At 69.3% G+C, this 18861-nt stretch overlaps 2 protein-coding genes across 2 annotated transcripts; both read right to left on the reverse strand.

Moving 5' to 3' along the window:
- Positions 1 to 840: 840 nt before the first annotated feature.
- LOC116436322 (tudor and KH domain-containing protein-like) lies at positions 841 to 3923 on the reverse strand. The gene is given in 6 exon segments (XM_032093375.1): positions 841 to 1094; positions 1096 to 1151; positions 1230 to 1264; positions 1267 to 1333; positions 3390 to 3518; positions 3774 to 3923. Coding segments are annotated over 5 exon segments (474 nt in total). The 5' UTR covers positions 3513 to 3518; positions 3774 to 3923; the 3' UTR covers positions 841 to 901.
- A 1244-nt stretch (positions 3924 to 5167) lies between these two features.
- Positions 5168 to 12648, reverse strand: LOC116436351 (nuclear receptor ROR-gamma-like). The gene is given in 11 exon segments (XM_032093383.1): positions 5168 to 5774; positions 6086 to 6170; positions 6173 to 6193; positions 7483 to 7593; positions 7682 to 7789; positions 8357 to 8488; positions 8553 to 8674; positions 9905 to 10298; positions 11195 to 11336; positions 12242 to 12434; positions 12584 to 12648. Coding segments are annotated over 11 exon segments (1980 nt in total).
- Between the last annotated feature and the right edge of the window lie 6213 nt (positions 12649 to 18861).

Here is an 18861-nt window from a genome sequence, read left to right on the forward strand (position 1 = left end):
GGGGGAAAGGGGTGGGAAAAACCTCTGGGATTTGGGGAGGGGGGAAGGGGTGGAAGGGCCCCCCCAGAATTTGGGGGAAAAGGGGTGGGAAAAGCGCTGGGATTTGGGGGAAAGGGTGGGAAAAACCCCCAGAATTTGGGGGAAAGGGTGGAAGGGCTCCTCAGAATTTGGAGAAAAGGGGTGGAAAAAGCTCTGGAATTTGGGGGAAAGGGGTGGGAAAAAACCCCCAGAATTTGGGAGAAAAGCGGTGGGAAAGGCTCTGGGATTTGGGGGGAAAAAGGGTGGAAGGGCCCTCCAGAATTTGAGGGAAAAGGGGTGGGAAAAGCGCTGGGATTTGGGGAAAAGGGTGGGAAAAACGCTGGGATTTGGGGTTCCCCTCAGGATTTGGGGTTCCCTTAGGGTTTCCTAGGGGGTACAGAAGCTCCCCCCGTTTTTTTGGGGTCCCCCCCGTTTTTTGGGGTCCCCCCCGTCTTTTGGGGTGCCCGTACCGATGATCCTGCCCACGGCAGGGTTGGGCACGCGCAGCTGCTCTGCACCCTGGGATTTGGGATTCCCCGCGTTTTTTGGGGCTCCCCCCGGTTTTTGGGGTCCCCCCCGGTTTTTGGGGTTCCCCCCCGTTTTTTGGGGTGCCCGTACCGATGATCCTGCCCACGGCGCGCTGGGGCACGCGCAGCTGCTCTGCACCCTGGGATTTGGGGTCCCTGCCAGTTTTTGGGGCTCCCCCCGGTTTTTGGGGTTCCCCCTCTGGTTTTTGGGGTTCCCCCCGTTTTTTGGGGTGCCCGTACCGATGATCCTGCCCACGGCAGGGTTGGGCACGCGCAGCTGCTCTGCACCCTGGGATTTGGGGTCCCTGCCAGTTTTTGGGCTCCCCTCATGGTTTTTTGGGGGTCCCCCCCATTTTTTAGGGTCCCCCCCGTTTTTTGGGGTTCCCCCCGTTTTTTGGGGTGCCCGTACCGATGATCCTGCCCACGGCGCGCTGGGGCACGCGCAGCTGCTCGGCCACGGGCGCGCTGTCGGCCACGATGCGCAGCACAGCCGCCTTGGCCCGGCACACCTGGCCCGGCGAGCCCGAGATCTGCACCAGCGACTGCCCCTTCCTCCTCCTCCTCCTCTTCCTCCACGTCGATCTGAGCGCCCGTCTCCTGCCTCAGCTGGGGGGGGGGAAAGGGCGATTCCAGCATTCCCAGTGCTCCCAGTGCTCCCAGTTCCCGGTGCCGGGCTGTGCCCACCTGGTTGATGGTGGCTCCTCGGCGGCCGATCAGGATTTCAGCGCCGTGCGGGGAACCCTCACCCCGATTTCCAGCCCCTCGTCGGCCACGAAGGTCACCTGAGCCTCTGAGGGGAGCAAGGGGACGGGGATGGGTCCCCCAAAAGCTCCCCCAGGGGTCACGGAGGGGTTGGGACCTTCCCCACCCCCCCCCTCCCCCCCAAAGCAGGGTTACAAACGGGACACGGGAATTCCCAGGGGAAAATGAGCCCCAGAGCACCCCCAAGTTCTCAAAGGGTCCCCAAAGGGTCCCCAAAGGGTCATAGAGGGAGAGGGAGCTCCCTGAGGGGGTCACAAGGGAATTCCCGGGGGAAAATGAGCCCCAGAGCACCCCCAAATTCTCTGGGTGCCCCCAAAGGGTCCCCAAAGGGTCACAGAGGGACAGGGAGCTCCCTGAGGGGGTCACAAGGGGGAAAAGTGACCCCAGAGCACCCCCAAATTCTCAAAGGGTCCTCAAAGGGTCCCCAAAGGGTCCCCAGGAGGTCCCCAAAGGGTCATAGAGGGGAGGGAGCTCCCTGAGGGGGTCACCTGGGAATTCCCGGGGGAAAAGTGGCCCCAGAGCACCCCCAAATTCTCTGGGGTCCCCAAAGGGTCACAGAGGGACAAGGATCTTCCTGAGGGGCTCAAAAGGGAATTCCCAGGGGAAAAAGTGACCCCCACAACCCCCCCAAATTCTCAAAGGGTCCCCAAAGGGTCCCCAAAAGGGTCACAGAGGGACAGGGAGCTCCTCGAGGGGGTCACAAGGGGGAAAAGTGACCCCCAAAGGGCCCCCAAATTCTCTGGGTGCCCCCAAAGGGTCCCCAAAGGGTCCCCAGGGTGTCCCCAAACGGTCACAGAGGGACAGGGAGCTCCCTGAGGGGGTCACAAGGGAATTCCCTGGGGGAAAAGTGACTCCAACAGCTTCCCCCTCCTCATGGATGGTCCCCAAAGGGTCCCCAAAAGTCCCAAAGGTGCCCCCAAAGGGTCCCCAAGGTGCCCCCAAGGTGTCCCCGGTGTGTCCCCAGGGTGACCCCAAAGGATCCGCAAGGTGTCCCCAAAGTGTCCCCAGGGTGTCCCCAGGGTGTCCCCAAAGTGTCCCCAGGGTGTCCCCAGGGTGTCCCCAAAGGATGTCCCCAAGTTGTCCCCAGAGGATCCCCAAAGGTGTCCCCAGAGTGACCCAAGGGGTCCCCAAGGTGTCCCCAGGGTGTCCCCAGGATGTCCCCAATGTCCCCAATGTCCCCAAGGTGTCCCCAGGGTGTCCCCAAGGTGTCCCCAGGGTGTCCCCAGGGTGTCCCCGGGGTGTCCCCAGAGTGTCCCCAGAGTGTCCCCAGAGTGTCCCCAAAGTGTCCCCAGAGTGTCCCCAAAGGGTCCCCAAAATGTCCCCAGAGTGTCCCCAGGTGTCCCCGGAGTGTCCCCAAAGGTCCCCAGGGTGTCCCCAAGTTGTCCCCAGCATGTCCCCAAAGGGGTCCCCAAAGGTCCCCAGAGTGTCCCCGGGGTGTCCCCGGGGTGTCCCCAGGGTGTCCCCAGGGTGTCCCCATGTCCCCAGGGTGTCCCCAGGGTGTCCCCAAAGCTGTCCCCAAGGTCCCCAGGGTGTCCCCAAGGGGTCCCCAGAGGTCCCCAGGGTGTCCCGGGGTGTCCCCAAAGGGGTCCCCAAAGGTCCCCAGGGTGTCCCCAAAGGGGTCCCCAAAGGTCCCCAGGGTGTCCCCAAAGGTCCCCAGGTGTCCCCAAGTTGTCCCCAAGTTGTCCCCAGCGTGTCCCCAAAGCGGTCCCCAAAGCTGTCCCCAGAGTGTCCCCGGGTGTCCCCAAAGCTGTCCCCAAGGTGTCCCCAGGGTGTCCCCAAGGTGTCCCCAGGGTGTCCCCAGGGTGTCCTGAGAGTGTCCCCAGGGTGTCCCCATGTCCCCAGGGTGTCCCCAGGGTGTCCCCAGGGTGTCCTCAGGGTGTCCCCAGGGTGTCCCCAGGGTGTCCCCAAGGGGTCCCCAAAGGGGTCCCCAAAGGTCCCCAGGGTGTCCCCGGGGTGCCCCAGCGGGACCCTCCCCACCGGGAATTCCCACCGGGAAAAGCGACTCCCACAGCCCCTCCCTCCTCACGGAGGGGTCTCCCGGGAGGGTCTCCCGGGGGTCCGGCCCCGGTGCGGGCCCCGCACCACCTCTGCTTCCCGGTAGCGCCGGTACAGGATGTACAGCACGGTGGCCGCGGCCGGGACGCCCAGGAGCAAGGCGGTTTTCTGCAGGCTGCTCAGGCTGTGCACGGAGCCGCGTCCCGCCATGGCCGGCTGCGGGTTACCGGCGGAGATTACCGGCGGGTTACCGGGGCCACACCGGACGGTCACCGGCACCTCCCGGAGCGGCCCGGCCGCTCTGCGGCCTCCAGCCCGGGGTACCCCCCGCCGCTCCCGCTCGGCTCCCCCCGCCCGTACCCTCACGGAGGGCTCGGCTCCGCGCCCGCCGGTGCAGGCCCCGGCCCGGTGCAGCGGCAGCTGAGCATCCGCAGCCACCCCCGCCGCGCCCCTCGGGTGATTTCGCTGTACCTGCAGGTGCCGGGGCTGCCCCCCGGCCCCGGAACCGGCCTGGTCGGTTCGGTTCGGTTCGGTCCCGAAAGGTCCCGGTTCGGGCCCGGCCCCGGTTCGGGCCCGGCGCGGCCCCGGTGCCGCCACCGCCTCCCGCGCGCCGCCGCTGGCCACGCCCCCTCCCGGTCTTCACCAATCACAGCGCGGCTCCTCCCCTCCCAACCAATCAAAGCGCAGCCTCGCGCTGGTCCTGTCCAATCACCGCCCTCAGAGCAGCAGCCAATCCCCGCCGGGCCTCCACAGGAGGGGGCGGGAAATAACGGGAATAAAGCAGCCAATCAGCGGCGAGCAGCGGAGGAGCAAACCAATCAGAGAGCGGAAAGCCGGTTGGGGCCCGCCTCCACGCTTGAGTGACAGGCACGAGAACCTATAGCGGCTCGGAGCGCTGCGCGGGGCGCGGCTTTAGCGTCGCTCCCGGTGTCCCCGCGTGTCCCCCGTGACGCAGCCCACGGACACGCGGTCCCCAAAATCGCCTTTATTCCGCTCAAACGCCCCGCGGCCACTCCGCCACTGGCCCCCCGGCACCCCGTGGGGGGGCCGTGGCCGTGGGACAGCCCGGGCAGCGCCCACGGGTGACAGGGACAATGGGCACCCACAGGTGACAGGGCACCCACGGGGGACAGAGCTTCGCCGGTGACCCGGTGGGTACCGGATTCCCGGAAGGTGCCTCGGTGGGAGTAGCCCCAGGTGTCGCCAGGTACAGGGGCGGTCCCGGTGGTCCCGGTGGTCCCGGCGGTCCCGGGGTCGCGCTCAGCGGGGTCAGGGTTGGTCCCGGTGATTCCGGTGGTGCCGGTGGTCCCGGGATCGCTCTCTGCAGGTTCAGGGCTGGTCCCGGTGGTCCCGGCGGTCCCGGGATCGCTCTCAGCAGGTTCAGGGTTGGTCCGGTGATCCCGGTGGTCCCGGTGGTTCCGAGGTCGGGCTCATCGGGGTCAGGGCTGATCCCGCTGGTCCCGCTGGTCCCGGCGGTCCCGGGGTCGGGCTCAGCGGGATCGGGGCTGGTCCCGGCGGTCCCGGTGATCCCGCTGGTCCGCTGATCCCGGCGGTCCCGGGGTCGGGCTCAGCGGGGTCAGGGCTGGTCCCGGTGGTCCCGCTGGTCCCGGAGGTGCCGGTGGTCCCGGGATCGCTCTCAGCAGGTTCAGGGCTGGTCCCGGTGGTCCCGGTGTCCCGGCGGTCCCGGGGTCGGCTCAGCGGGATCAGGGCTGGTCCCGGCGGTCCCGGTGGTCCCGGGGTCGCGCTCAGCGGGGTCAGGGTTGGTCCCGGTGCTCCCGGTGGTCCCGGCGGTCCCGGGGTCGGGCTCAGCGGGATCAGGGCTGGTCCCGGCGGTCCCGGTGGTCCCGGAGTCGGGCTCAGCGGGATCAGGGCTGGTCCCGGCGGTCCCGGTGGTCCCGGGTCGCGCTCAGCGGGGTCAGGGTTGGTCCCGGTGATCCCGGTGGTCCCGGCGGTCCCGGAGTCGGGCTCAGCGGGATCAGGGCTGGTCCCGGCGGTCCCGGTGGTCCCGGGTCGCGCTCAGCGGGGTCAGGGTTGGTCCCGGTGATCCCGGTGGTCCCGGCGGTCCCGGGGTCGGGCTCAGCGGGATCAGGGCTGGTCCCGGCGGTCCCGGTGGTCCCGGGGTCGGGCTCAGCGGGATCAGGGCTGGTCCCGGCGGTCCCGGTGGTCCCGGCCGGGTCGCGCTCAGCGGGGTCAGGGTTGGTCCCGGTGATCCCGGTGGTCCCGGCGGTCCCGGAGTCGGGCTCAGCGGGATCAGGGCTGGTCCCGGCGGTCCCGGTGATCCCGGCGGTCCCGGCGGTCCCGAGGTCGCGCTCAGCGGGTCCCCGCGGGGGGATCGGCGGGGTCGGGGGCGAAGAGCTCCCGGTAGAGCGGGGGGAAGGCGGCCGAGATTCCGCCGGGGTGGAGGCGGCGGAAAGCCTGGACCTGCTCCAGATGCTGCGAGCAGAGAGCGCGGAGCCGGCCCGGGGTGGGCAGCTGGGGGGACACGCGTGGGGACGCGGCTGTCACCCCCCGGGCACGAGCGGGGACACGGCTGTCACCCACCGGGACACGGCCGTCACCCACTGGGACACGCGGGGACACGCAGTCACCCACGGAGACACGGCTGTCACCACGGGGACACGCGCGGGGAGGGGGACACGCGTGGCACACCCAACCCAGCGTCACCCCTGCCCACGGACCCCCACCCTGTCCCCCTCAATGTCCCCAACACCCCCACGCTGCCCCCCTCGCGCCCTTCCCCCTTTGCTCCCGCAGCCCCACGCGTGTCCCCGCGGTGTCCCCACCCTGGCCAGGAGCCCTCGCGGCGGGTCCGGTGCAGCAGGAGCCGGAAAGCGACGTCCAAATGTCCCTGGAGCCGGGCCACCCGGGGCGGTCCTGCAGGCACGGGCGGCCTGGGGACACGGACACGGGTGTGGGGACACGGACACGGACAGGACACGGGTGTGGGGACACGGGTGTGGGGACACGGACACGGACACGGCACAGGGACAGGGGTGGGGACATGGACATGGACACGGGTATGGGACAGGACACGGGTGGGGACATGGACACGAACACGGGACAGGGACACGGGTGTGGGGACACGGACACGGACAGGGACACGGGACACGGACACGGACACGGGACAGGGACACGGGACAGGGACACGGACAGGGACACGGGACACGGACAGGGACACGGGACAGGGACACGGACACGGGACAGGGACACGGGACAGGGACACGGACAGGGACACGGGACACGGACACGGACACGGGACAGGGACACGGACACGGGACAGGGACAGGGCTGGGGACAGGAACTATCTGGGACAGAAAGCGGGACAAGCGACACGGTGGGGACACCTTGGGGACAGCGCGGGGGACACTTTGGGGACAGTGTGGGGGACACCTTGGGGACACGCCCCCTCCCTCCATCCCGCTTTAGGACAAACCCCGCGAATTTGGGACAAACCCTCCCTGGGGAGCCGGGCTGGGGACACGGGGTGGGACTGGGGGGGGGGGACGCTGAGGGGACACGGAGGAGACCCCGAGGGGACACGGAGGGGACACGACGGGGACGCTGAGGGGACACGGAGGGGACACGGAGGGGACACGGAGGGGACACCCCCGTGGGCGGGGACACGGGTGGGACAGAGGGGCGGGGACGCTGAGGGGACCCCGAGGGGACACGGAGGGAACACAGAGGGGACACGGCGGGGACACCGAGGGGACACTGAGAAGACCCCGAGGGGACACGGAGGGGACACGGGGTGGGACATGGAGGGGACACGGCGGGGACACCGACGGGACGCTGAGAGGACCCCGAGGGGACACGGAGGGGACACGGAGGGGACACGGAGGGGACACGGAGAGGACACGGGCTGGGACAGGGGGGCGGGGACGCTGAGAGGACCCCGAGGGGACACCGAGGGGACACCGAAGGGACACGGAGGGGACACGGCGGGGACCCCGAGGGGACACGGAGGGACACGAAGGGACACGGGGGACACCGAGGGGACATGGAGGGGACATGGCGGGGACACGGCGGGGACACCGAGGGGACACGGAGGGGACCCCGAGGGACGCTGAGAGGACCCCGAGGGGACACGGAGGGGACACGGCGGGGACACCGAGGGAAACCGAGGGGACCCTGAGGGGACACGGAGGGGACACCGAGGGGACACGGAGAGGTCGCTGACCGGCGTTGACGAGCACCAGGGCGCTGAGCAGCGCCAGCTCGCTCTCGGAGCAGCGCAGCGCGCTCAGGCTCTGCGCCAGGTCGAAGATGGACGCGACGAGCTCGGGGCACCCTGGGGACAGCCCCGTGTCACCGCCTGTCCCGCGGCTGCCCCACCCGCCCCCCCACGCGTGTCCCCCCGCCGGTGTCGCCGGCCTCACCCAGCGAGCGGAAGAGCTCGGGCCCCGCGAGTTTGCCCTCGAAGAGGACGGAGCGGGTGGCGGCGTCGAAGGTGCGACACATCCGGACCAGGACAACCTCCATGGCACCTGTGTCACCCCCGGGGTGGTGACAGCGCTGCTGGCACCGGGGACACCGCCACCGGCCCGAGGGGATGGGCCGGGGACCCCGCCGTGGTGGCCCGGGGTGGTGTCAACTCGCCAGGGAGGATGGAGGGGACTTTGGGGGTTGTCACCTCCCAGGACGGTGGGATTGTCACCTCGCCAGGAGGATGGAGGGGACTTTAGGGGTTGTCACCTCCCCGTGGGACCCCTGGGACTGTCACAAGGGGACAGGGTGGCCCCAGAGCTGGCGGCAAGGAGACGGGGCAGCCCTGGGGCAGGCGACAAGGGGACAGGGTGTCCCTGGGGTGGTGACAAGGGGCCAGGGTGCCCTGGAGCTGGGGACAAGGGGCCAGGGTGTCCCTGGGATGGTGACAGGGGCCAGGGTGTCCCTGGGACTGGGGACAAGGGATGGGATGGCCACAGGTCCGGGGAGAAGGCAACGAGCTGTCCCCAGGGCGGTGACAAAGGGCCGGGGTGTCCTGGGGTGGTGACAAAGGGGCCGGGGTGTCCCCGGGGTGGTGACAATGACACGGGGACGCGGTGGCCGCGTACCCGCCTTGAGCAGGACGATCTGGTCGTGCTGGCTGAGCTCCAGGAAGCCGCGCAGGCGCTTGGCGAACTCCACCACGCGCTCGATGGCCTCGGTGACACGGCGGGCGCAGCGCTGCCACATCTCGCCGTGGGCTACGGGAGCGGCCGTCACCCCTGGCACCCTTGGGGACAGCCGTGTCCCCTGCCCGGCCCTCACCTGGCTCTGGTAGGCGCAGATCTCCTCGCGGGTGAAGCTGTCCCAGCGGCGGCCCTGCAGCTCCTCGGCGCGGGGGTGGCAGGTGGCACGGTGGGACAGGAGGACGCTCTGGGTCAGGAGCTCTGGGCACACAGAGGTGGCACGGTGGGACAGGAGGACGCTCTGGGTCAGGAGCTCTGGGGACACACAGAGGTGGCACGGTGGGACAGGAGGACGCTCTGGGTCAGGAGCTCTGGGGACACACAGAGGTGGCACGGTGGGACAGGAGGACGCTCTGGTCAGGAGCTCTGGGGACACACAGAGGTGGCACGGTGGGACAGGAGGACACTGGGCACAGAGGTGGCACGGTGGGACAGCCGGACACTCTGGGGACACACAGAGGTGGCACGGTGGGACAGGAGGACGCTCTGGGTCAGGAGCTCGGGGACACACAGAGGTGGCACGGTGGGACAGAGGACACTCTGGGGACACACAGAGGTGGCACGGTGGGACAGCAGGACGCTGGGCACAGAGGTGGCACGGTGGGACAGGAGGACACTGGGGACACACAGAGGTGGCACGGTGGGACAGGAGGACGCTCTGGGTCAGGAGCTCTGGGGACACACAGAGGTGGCACGGTGGGACAGGAGGACACTGGGGACACACAGAGGTGGCACGGTGGGACAGGAGGACACTGGGCACAGAGGTGGCACGGTGGGACAGCCGGACACTCTGGGGACACACAGAGGTGGCACGGTGGGACAGGAGGGGACAGTGGGTGAGGAGCTCTGGGGACACACAGAGGTGGCACGGTGGGACAGGAGGACACTCTGGGCACAGATGTGGCACGGTGGGACAGGAGGACACTGGGGACACACAGAGGTGGCACGGTGGGACAGGAGGACACTCTGGGGACACACAGAGGTGGCACGGTGGGACAGGAGGACACTGGGGACACACAGAGGTGGCACGGTGGGACAGGAGGGGACAGTGGGTGAGGAGCTCTGGGGACACACAGAGGTGGCACGGTGGGACAGGAGGACACTGGGGACACACAGAGGTGGCACGGTGGGACACGAGGACACTCTGGGGCCACCAGCCTGGAGCATCCGTGGGTGGGAGAGGCGGGTGTCACCACCCACAGGTGACAGAGCCAGGTGCCACCACCATCGGTGACAGAGCCAGGTGCCACCACCACGGAGCACCCACAGGTGACATCCGGAGGTGCCACCCCCCACACCTGCCAGCGCCCTGTCCCGCCGCGCCCCGCCCCCGCGGGTGACACCGCCGGCCCCGCGGGTGACACCGCCAGCCCCGGGGGTGACACCGCCGGCCCCGCGGGTGCCAGTCGCCCGCGGCCACCGCGCACTCACCGATCTCCAGGCCCGCCGGTGACTCCGGGACGCCGCCGGTACCGGGATGAGGGGACGGCGCTGTCGCCGCCCTGTCCCCGTCCTGTCCCCGCTTTGTCGCCTCCTCCGCGGGCCACGCCCCGCTGGGACGCGCCGCGGGGACACGGGGACATCGGGGGACAGCGCCCGGCCGGGGAGGGCTCCGGTGGCCCCTGAGCCGCCCGTTCCCGTTCGCGCTGCTCGCGGTATTCCCATTTTTCCCGTTTTTCCCCGTTTTTCCGTGGTTTCCGGCTGTTCCCGCCGCTCGGCTCTTCCCGATTTTCCCCATTTTCCCCATTTTTCCTTCCCAGCTGTTCCAGCACCTCGGCCTGGAGCCGGTCCCGCTGCTTCTTGGACATGCGGCCGAACTTGACGGCTGCGGAGACAGAGGGGACAGCGGGGGACGCGGCGCTGTCACCGAGCCGCGACACTGCCCGGCAGCGCCCGGCCCTTCCTCACGGCCACCTCGGGCTGTCCCCAGGCTGGCCACAGGTGTCCCCAGGCTGGCCACAGGTGTCGCCAGGGTGGGCACAGGTGTCGCCAGGCAGGGCACAGATGTCCCCAGGGGCACAGGGCGATGTCCCGTGGGTACAGCTGTCCCCAGGCTTGGTCTCCGGTGTCCCCCGGCTCAGTCCCCGGTGTCCCATGGGTACAGCTGTCCCCAGGGGCACGGCCCGGTGTCCCCAGGATCGGTCCCCGGTGTCCCCGGCTCAGTCCCGGTGTCCCCAGGGGCACAGGGCAGTGCCCCCGTGGGTACAGCTGTCCCCGGCTCGGTGCCCGCTGTCCCCGGCTCGGTGCCCGCTGTCCCAGGCTCGGTGCCCGCTGTCCCCATGGGTACAGCTGTCCCCCGGCTCGGTGCCCGCTGTCCCCAAGCTCGGTGCCCGCTGTCCCCATGGGTACAGCTGTCCCCAGGCTCGGTCCCCGTTGTCCCCCGGCTCGGTCCCCGGTGTCCCCCGGCTCGGTCCCCGGTGTCCCCAGGCTCGGTGCCCGCTGTCCCCCGGCTCGGTGCCCGCTGTCCCCAAGCTCGGTGCCCGCTGTCCCCATGGGTACAGCTGTCCCCAGGCTCGGTGCCGCTGTCCCCGGCTCGGTGCCCGCTGTCCCAGGCTCGGTGCCCGCTGTCCCCGTGGGTACAGCTGTCCCAGGCTCGGTGCCCGCTGTCCCCCGGCTCGGTGCCCGCTGTCCCCAGGCTCGGTGCCCGCTGTCCCCATGGGTACAGCTGTCCCCAGGCTCGGTGCCCGCTGTCCCCGGCTCGGTGCCCGCTGTCGCACGCACCGTCGCGGGACATGCCGAGGCGCAGGCACTTCTGCAGGCGGCAGTGCTGGCAGCGGGTGCGGGTGGCGCGGTCGATGTCGCAGCGCTGCCCGCGGCTGCACGCCAGGCTCGGCCCGCGCCGCTCGCTGCGCCGGAAAAAGCCCTGCGGGTGCCACCGTGTCACCCGTGTGCCACCGCTCTGGCACCCGTGTGGCACCGCTCTGGCACCCGTGTGGCACCGTGTCACCCGTGTGCCACCGCTCTGGCACCCGTGTGGCACCGCTCTGGCACCCGTGTGGCACCGTGTCACCCGTGTGCCACCGCTCTGGCACCCGTGTGGCACCGCTCTGGCACCCGTGTGCCACCGTGTCACCCGTGTGCCACCGTGTCACCCGTGTGCCACCGTCCTGGCACCCGCAGCACCTCACGGTACCCCCGAGGTCGCACCGTGTGCCCAGATCCCCGTGTCCCCCGTTTCCGCCCTTGTCCCCATGTCCTCCCAATGTCCCCCCATATCCCCAATGTCCCCGTGTCCCCCGTGTCCCCCCAATGTCCCCAATGTCCCCCTGACCCCCAATGTCCCCCAATGTCCCCCTGTCCTCCATGTCCCCAATGTCCCCAATGTCCCCCCAATGTCCCAATAATCCCAATGTCCCCAATGTCCCCTGTCCCCCCAATGTCCCCCTGTCCCCCCAATGTCCCAATGTCCCATGTCCCCAATGTCCCCTCAATGTCTCCCAATGTCCCCCTTGTCCCCTTGTCCCCAATGTCCCCGAGTCCCCCCAATGTCCCTCATGTCCCCAATGTCCCCCTGACCCCCAATGTCCCCCAGTGTCCCCCCAATGTCCCCCTGACCCCTCAATGTCCCAATGTCCCCCCAATGTCCCCCCAATGTCCCCAATGTCCCCCAATGTCCCCTCAATGTCCCAATGTCCCCCTGTCCCCAATGTCCCCCCGATCCCCCCAATGTCCCCAATCCCCCCAATGTCCCCAATGTCCCCAATGTCCCCCTGTCCCCAATGTCCCCCCAATGTCCCCCCATGTCCCCCCCAATGTCCCCCCTGTCACCTTGCAGCCCTCGCAGGTGATGACCCCGTAGTGGATCCCGGAGGATTTGTCCCCGCAGATCTTGCAGGGAATCACCTCGATGTGGGCTGGGGGGACACGGGGACGCTGGCACGGGACACCTGGCACGGGGTCCCTGTCCCCGGGCACCCGTGGGACCCGCGGTGCCACCACCCGTGTCCTCCCGTGCTCTGCCCTGCTTCAGATGTCACCCACGGGCTCGTGTGTCCCCTGTGGGACCGGGTGCCACCCGTGGGACCGGGTGCCACCCGCGGCTTTCTGTGTCACCCACGGGCTCGTGTGTCCCCTGTGGGACCGGGTGCCACCCGTGCCCTCCCGTGTCACCACACGGTCCCCACGTGGCCGCTGTGCCGTGTCCCCTCCGCATTGACGTCAGTGGGTGCACACATCCCCCCGTGGCACGGTGCCACCTGCGTGCCACCACGGTGTCCCCTCCGCTCCGGTGGCCCCTTTGGTCACAGGTGTCCCCAGTGGGCTCCGGTGCCACCCTTGGGCTGGGGTGTCCCCCCGGTGTCCCCTGAGCCCCGCAGTGCCCCCGGTGCCCCCACAGTGTCCCCAGTGTCCCCACAGTGTCCCCGGTGCCCCTTGAGCCCCGCAGTGCCCCCGGTGTCCCCTGTGCCCCTTGAGCCCTGCGGTGTCCCCAAAGTCCCCGGTGCCCCCAGTGCCCCGATGTCCCTGAGCTCCCACAGTGTCCCCAAAGTCCCCGGTGCCCCCGCTGTCCCCTGAGCCCCTGCAGTGTCCCCGGTGCCCCCGGTGCCCCACAGTGTCCTCAAAGTCCCCCGGTGCCCCACAGTGCCCCAGGTGCCCCCAGTGCCCCCAGTGCCCCCACAGTGTCCTCAAAGTCCCCCGGTGCCCCCGCAGTGTCCCGGTGCCCCCTGAGCCCCCACAGTGTCCCAAAGTCCCCCCGGTGCCCCCACAGTGTCCCCGGTGCCCCTGAGCCCCCACAGTGTCCCCAAAGTCCCCCCGGTGCCCCCCCACAGTGTCCCCCGTGCCCCCGGTGCCCCCGCAGTGCCCGCGGTGCCCCCGGTGCCCCCCTCACCCTGCGCCGGCGGCTGCCGGAGCCACAAAGCCACAACTGGGACACGGCCCCGCGGCAGGAAACGCGCGGGGCCCGGCCCCAGTACGGCCCCAGTACAGCCCCAGTGCGGCACTGGGAGTTCCCAGTATGGCCCCAGTACAGCCCCAGTGCGGCACCGGGAGTTCCCAGTATGGCCCCATACAGTGCAGCACCGGGAGTTCCCAGTATGGCCTCAGTAGAGCCCCAGTGCGGCACCGGGAGTTCCCAGTATGGCCCCAGTACGGCCCCAGTACAGCCCAACTGCGGCACGGGAGCTCCCCATATGGCCCCAGTACAGCCCCAGTACGGCACTGGGAGTTCCCAGTACAGCCCCAGTATGGCCCCAGTACAGCCCAGCAGGCTCCCAGTATGGCCCCAGTATGGCCCCAGTACAGCCCCAGTGTGGCACCGGCAGCTCCCAGTATGGCCCCAGTAGGGCCCCAGTGCGGCCCCAGTTCAGCCCCAGTAGGGCCCCAGTGCGGCCCCAGTACAGCCCCAGTGCGGCACCGGAGCTCCCAGTATGGCTCCAGAACAGCCCTGGTATGGCCCCATACAGTGCAGCACCGGGAGTTCCAGTACGGCCCCAGTGCGGCACCGGCAGCTCCCAGTATGGCCCCAGTACGGCCCCAGTACAGCCCCAGTATGGCCCAGTACGGCGGCTCCCAGTATGGCCCAGTATAGCTCCCAGTATGGCTCCCAGTATGGCACCGGGAGCTCCCAGTACAGCCTGGCACGGCCCCAGTACGGCACTGGTGAGATCCCAGTCGAGGACTGGTGTGGTGCTGGTACGGCCCTGGCACGGCCCTGGCACAGTGGGCAAGGCCCTTGCACACCCATTAGTGCTCGTGCAGCCCTTGCACACTCAGGGCTGATCGTGCACGCCCTTGCACACCCACCAGTGCTCATTCAAGCCCTTGCACAATCAGGGATGCTCCCGCAAGCCCTTGCACACTCAGGGCTGCTCGTGCACGACCTTGCACACTCAGGGATGCTCCCGCATGTCCTTGCACACCCCCCAGCGCTCATGTATGCCCTTGCACACTCAGAGATGCTCGTGCACGCCCTTGCACACTCAGGGATGCTCCCGCATGCCCTTGCACAATTAGTGGTCATGCACGCCCTTGCACACTCAGGGATGCTCCCGCATGCCCTTGCACACCCATTAGTGGTCATGCACGCCCTTGCACACTCAGGGATGCTCCGCATGCCCTTGCACACCCATTAGTGGTCATGCACGCCCTTGCACACTCAGAGATGCTCCCGCATGCCCTTGCACACCCATTAGTTCTCGCGCAAGCCCTTGCACACTCAGGGATGCTCCTGCACGCCCTTGCACACTCAGGGATGCTCCTGCACACCCTTGCACACCCACCAGTGCTCATACATGCCCTTGCACACACAGGGATACTCCTGCATGCCCTTGCACACCCATTAGTGGTCGTGCATGACCTTGCACACTGTCAGGGCTGCTCCTGCACGCCCTTGCACACCCACCAGTGCTCGTACATGCCCTTGCACACCCATTAGTGCTCGTGCAAACCCTTGCACACTCAGGGTTGCTCCCACACACCCTTGCACGTCTGGACCCCCACACCCCGGGTCTGCTCTCACCACTCGTGACCCCCCACAGCGGCTCCTTCGCCTGGGGTGTGACACAAACACGCGTGTGACACCCCGGACACGTGTGACACCCCCGGACACGTGTGACCCCCCCACACGTGACACCCCCCACACGTGACACCCCCCACACGTGTGACCCCCCCACACGTGACACCCCCGGACACGTGTGACCCCCCCACACGTGACACCCCCCCATACGTGTGACCCCCCCACACGTGACACCCCCCGCACGTGTGACCCCCCCCACACGTGACACCCCCGCACGTGTTCCAGCCCCCCCCGCCCCCCTTTTCCTCCCGCCCCAGTTTTTTGGGGCCGCCGCCGCCGCCCGCGCATCCGGCCCGGGGTGGGGGTTGGGGGGGGGGGTGTGGGGGGGCACCGGGACCCCCGGGGGGGCTGAGTCAGCCCCGAGCCCCGAATTACTCAGCCCGTGCCGGGAAAAGCCGCGCGGGGCCGCTCCTGCCGGGAAGCGGCGGGCGGGGGGCACCGGGGGCACCGGGGGCACCCGCGGGGACTGGGGGAACTGGGGGGGACTGGGGGCACCGGGGGCACCGGGAGAAGTGGGGGGACCGGGGGCAGGGGGGGGACTGGGGGACACCGGGGGCACCGGGGGCACCAGGGACACCCGCGGGGACCGGGGGAACTTGGGGAACTGGGGACACTGGGAGAAACTGGGGGCACCGGGGGCACCGCGGGGACCGGGGAAACTTGGGGAACTGGGGCACTGGGAGAACTGGGGCACCGGGAGAACTGGGGGGACCGGAGGGACTGGGGACACTGGGAGAACTGGGGGCACCGGGGGCACGGGGAGAAGTGGGGGGACCGGGGGGACTGGGGGGACTGGGGACACTGGGAGAACTGGGGGCGCCGGGGGAACTGGGGGCACCGGGGGCACTCGCGGGGACTGGAGGAACTTGGGGAACTGGGGGGACCAGGGGCACCGGGAGAACTGGAGAGACTGGGGGGACGGGGGCACCGAGGGCACCGGGAGAACTGGGGGAACCGGGGGCACTGGCGGGACTGGGGGAACTGGGAGAACTGGGGCACCGGGGGTACCCACAGCACCGGGGGCACCGGGGAATTGTGGGAGAGGGGAATGGGGCGTACTGGGAGTACTGGGGGAACAGGGGACACCCACAGCACCGGAGACACCGGGGAATTGGGGGAGCGGGGAATGGGGCGTACTGGGAGTACTGGGGGAACTGGGGACACCCACAGCACCGGGGGCACCGGGGAATTGGGGGAGCGGGGAATGGGGCGTACTGGGAGTACTGGGAGTACTGGGGAATGGGGGACATCCACAGCACCGGGGGCACCGGGGGCAGCCGGGAACGGGGGAGTCAGCCAGCGGTGCCTGTGAGTGCCGGGATAGAGCCGGGACAGAGCCGGGACAGAGCCGGGACAGAGCCGGGATAGAGCCGGGATAGAGCCGGGATAGAGCCGGGACAGAGCCGGGACAGAGCCGGGACAGTGCCGGGATAGAGCCGGGATAGAGCCGGGATAGAGCCGGGACAGAGCCGGGATAGAGCCGGGACAGAGCCGGGACAGAGCCGGGACAGAGCCGGGATAGAGCCGGGATAGAGCCGGGACAGAGGGGACAGAGCCGGGAGAGAGCCGGGACAGAGCCGGGACAGAGCCGGGACAGAGCCGGGATAGAGCCGGGATAGAGCCGGGACAGAGCCGGGACAGAGCCGGGATAGAGCCGGGACAGAGCCGGGATAGAGCCGGGATAGAGCCGGGACAGAGCCGGGACAGAGCCGGGACAGAGCCGGGACAGAGCCGGGATAGAGCCGGGAGAGAGCCGGGATAGAGCCGGGATAGAGCCGGGACAGAGCCGGGACAGAGCCGGGACAGAGCCGGGACAGAGCCGGGATAGAGCCGGGACAGAGCCGGGATAGAGCCGGGACAGAGCCGGGACAGAGCCGGGACAGAGCCGGGATAGAGCCGGGATAGAGCCGGGACAGAGCCGGGACAGAGCCGGGATAGAGCCGGGAGAGAGCCGGGAGAGAGCCGGGACAGAGCCGGGACAGAGCCGGGACAGAGCCGGGATAGAGCCGGGATAGAGCCGGGATAGAGCCGGGACAGAGCCGGGACAGAGCCGGGATAGAGCCGGGACAGAGCCGGGATAGAGCCGGGATAGAGCCGGGACAGAGCCGGGACAGAGCCGGGACAGAGCGGGACAGAGCCGGGAGAGAGCCGGGATAGAGCCGGGATAGAGCCGGGATAGAGCCGGGACAGAGCCGGGACAGAGCCGGGATAGAGCCGGGATAGAGCCGGGACAGAGCCGGACAGAGCCGGGATAGAGCCGGGATAGAGCCGGGATAGAGCCGGGACAGAGCCGGGACAGAGCCGGGACAGAGCCGGGATAGAGGGGATAGAGCCGGGATAGAGCCGGGACAGAGCCGGGATAGAGCCGGGACAGAGCCGGGACAGAGCCGGGATAGAGCCGGGATAGAGCCGGGACAGAGCCGGGATAGAGCCGGGATAGAGCCGGGACAGAGCCGGGACAGAGCCGGGACAGAGCCGGGATAGAGCCGGGATAGAGCCGGGATAGAGCCGGGAGAGAGCCGGGAGAGAGCCGGGATAGAGCCGGGACAGAGCCGGGACAGAGCCGGGATAGAGCCGGGACAGAGCCGGGACAGAGCCGGGACAGAGCCGGGACAGAGCCGGGAGAGAGCCGGGACAGAGCCGGGACAGAGCCGGGATAGAGCCGGGATAGAGCCGGGATAGAGCCGGGACAGAGCCGGGATAGAGCCGGGACAGAGCCGGGAGAGAGCCGGGACAGAGCCGGGAGAGAGCCGGGATAGAGCCGGGATAGAGCCGGGATAGAGCCGGGACAGAGCCGGGATAGAGCCGGGATAGAGCCGGGATAGAGCCGGGACAGAGCCGGGATAGAGCCGGGACAGAGCCGGGAGAGAGCCGGGACAGAGCCGGGACAGAGCCGGGACAGAGCCGGGATAGAGCCGGGATAGAGCCGGGACAGAGTCGGGATAGAGCCGGGACAGAGCCGGGAGAGCCGGGATAGAGCCGGGATAGAGCCGGGACAGAGCCGGGACAGAGCCGGGACAGAGCCGGGATAGAGCCGGGACAGAGCCGGGATATAGCGGGATAGAGCCGGGATAGAGCGGGACAGAGCCGGGACAGAGCCGGGGAGAGAGCCGGATAGAGCCGGGACAGAGCCGGGATAGAGCCGGGACAGAGCCGGGACAGAGCCGGGATAGAGCCGGGACAGAGCCGGGATAGAGCCGGGATAGAGCCGGGATAGAGCCGGGAGAGAGCCGGGACAGAGCCGGGATAGAGCCGGGACAGAGCCGGGACAGAGCCGGGAGAGAGCCGGGATAGAGCCGGGATAGAGCCGGGACAGAGCCGGGACAGAGCCGGGATAGAGCCGGGATAGAGCCGGGACAGAGCCGGGACAGAGCCGGGACAGAGCCGGGATAGAGCCGGGACAGAGCCGGGACAGAGCCGGGAGAGAGCCGGGATAGAGCCGGGAGAGAGCCGGGATAGAGCCGGGAGAGAGCCGGGACAGAGCCGGGATAGAGCCGGGACAGAGCCGGGACAGAGCCGGGATAGAGCCGGGACAGAGCCGGGACAGAGCCGGAGAGAGCCGGGATAGAGCCGGGAGAGAGCCGGGATAGAGCCGGGATAGAGCCGGGACAGAGCCGGGACAGAGCCGGGATAGAGCCGGGACAGAGCCGGGACAGAGCCGGGATAGAGCCGGGACAGAGCCGGGACAGAGCCGGGAGAGAGCCGGGACAGAGCCGGGATAGAGCCGGGATAGAGCCGGGACAGAGCCGGGATAGAGCCGGGAGAGAGCCGGGAGAGAGCCGGGATAGAGCCGGGATAGAGCCGGGAGAGAGCCGGGACAGAGCCGGGAGAGCGGGATAGAGCCGGGATAGAGCCGGGACAGAGCCGGGATAGAGCC

Source organism: Corvus moneduloides, chromosome 29, assembly GCF_009650955.1.
Source record: "Corvus moneduloides isolate bCorMon1 chromosome 29, bCorMon1.pri, whole genome shotgun sequence".
Lineage (NCBI taxonomy): Eukaryota > Metazoa > Chordata > Aves > Passeriformes > Corvidae > Corvus > Corvus moneduloides.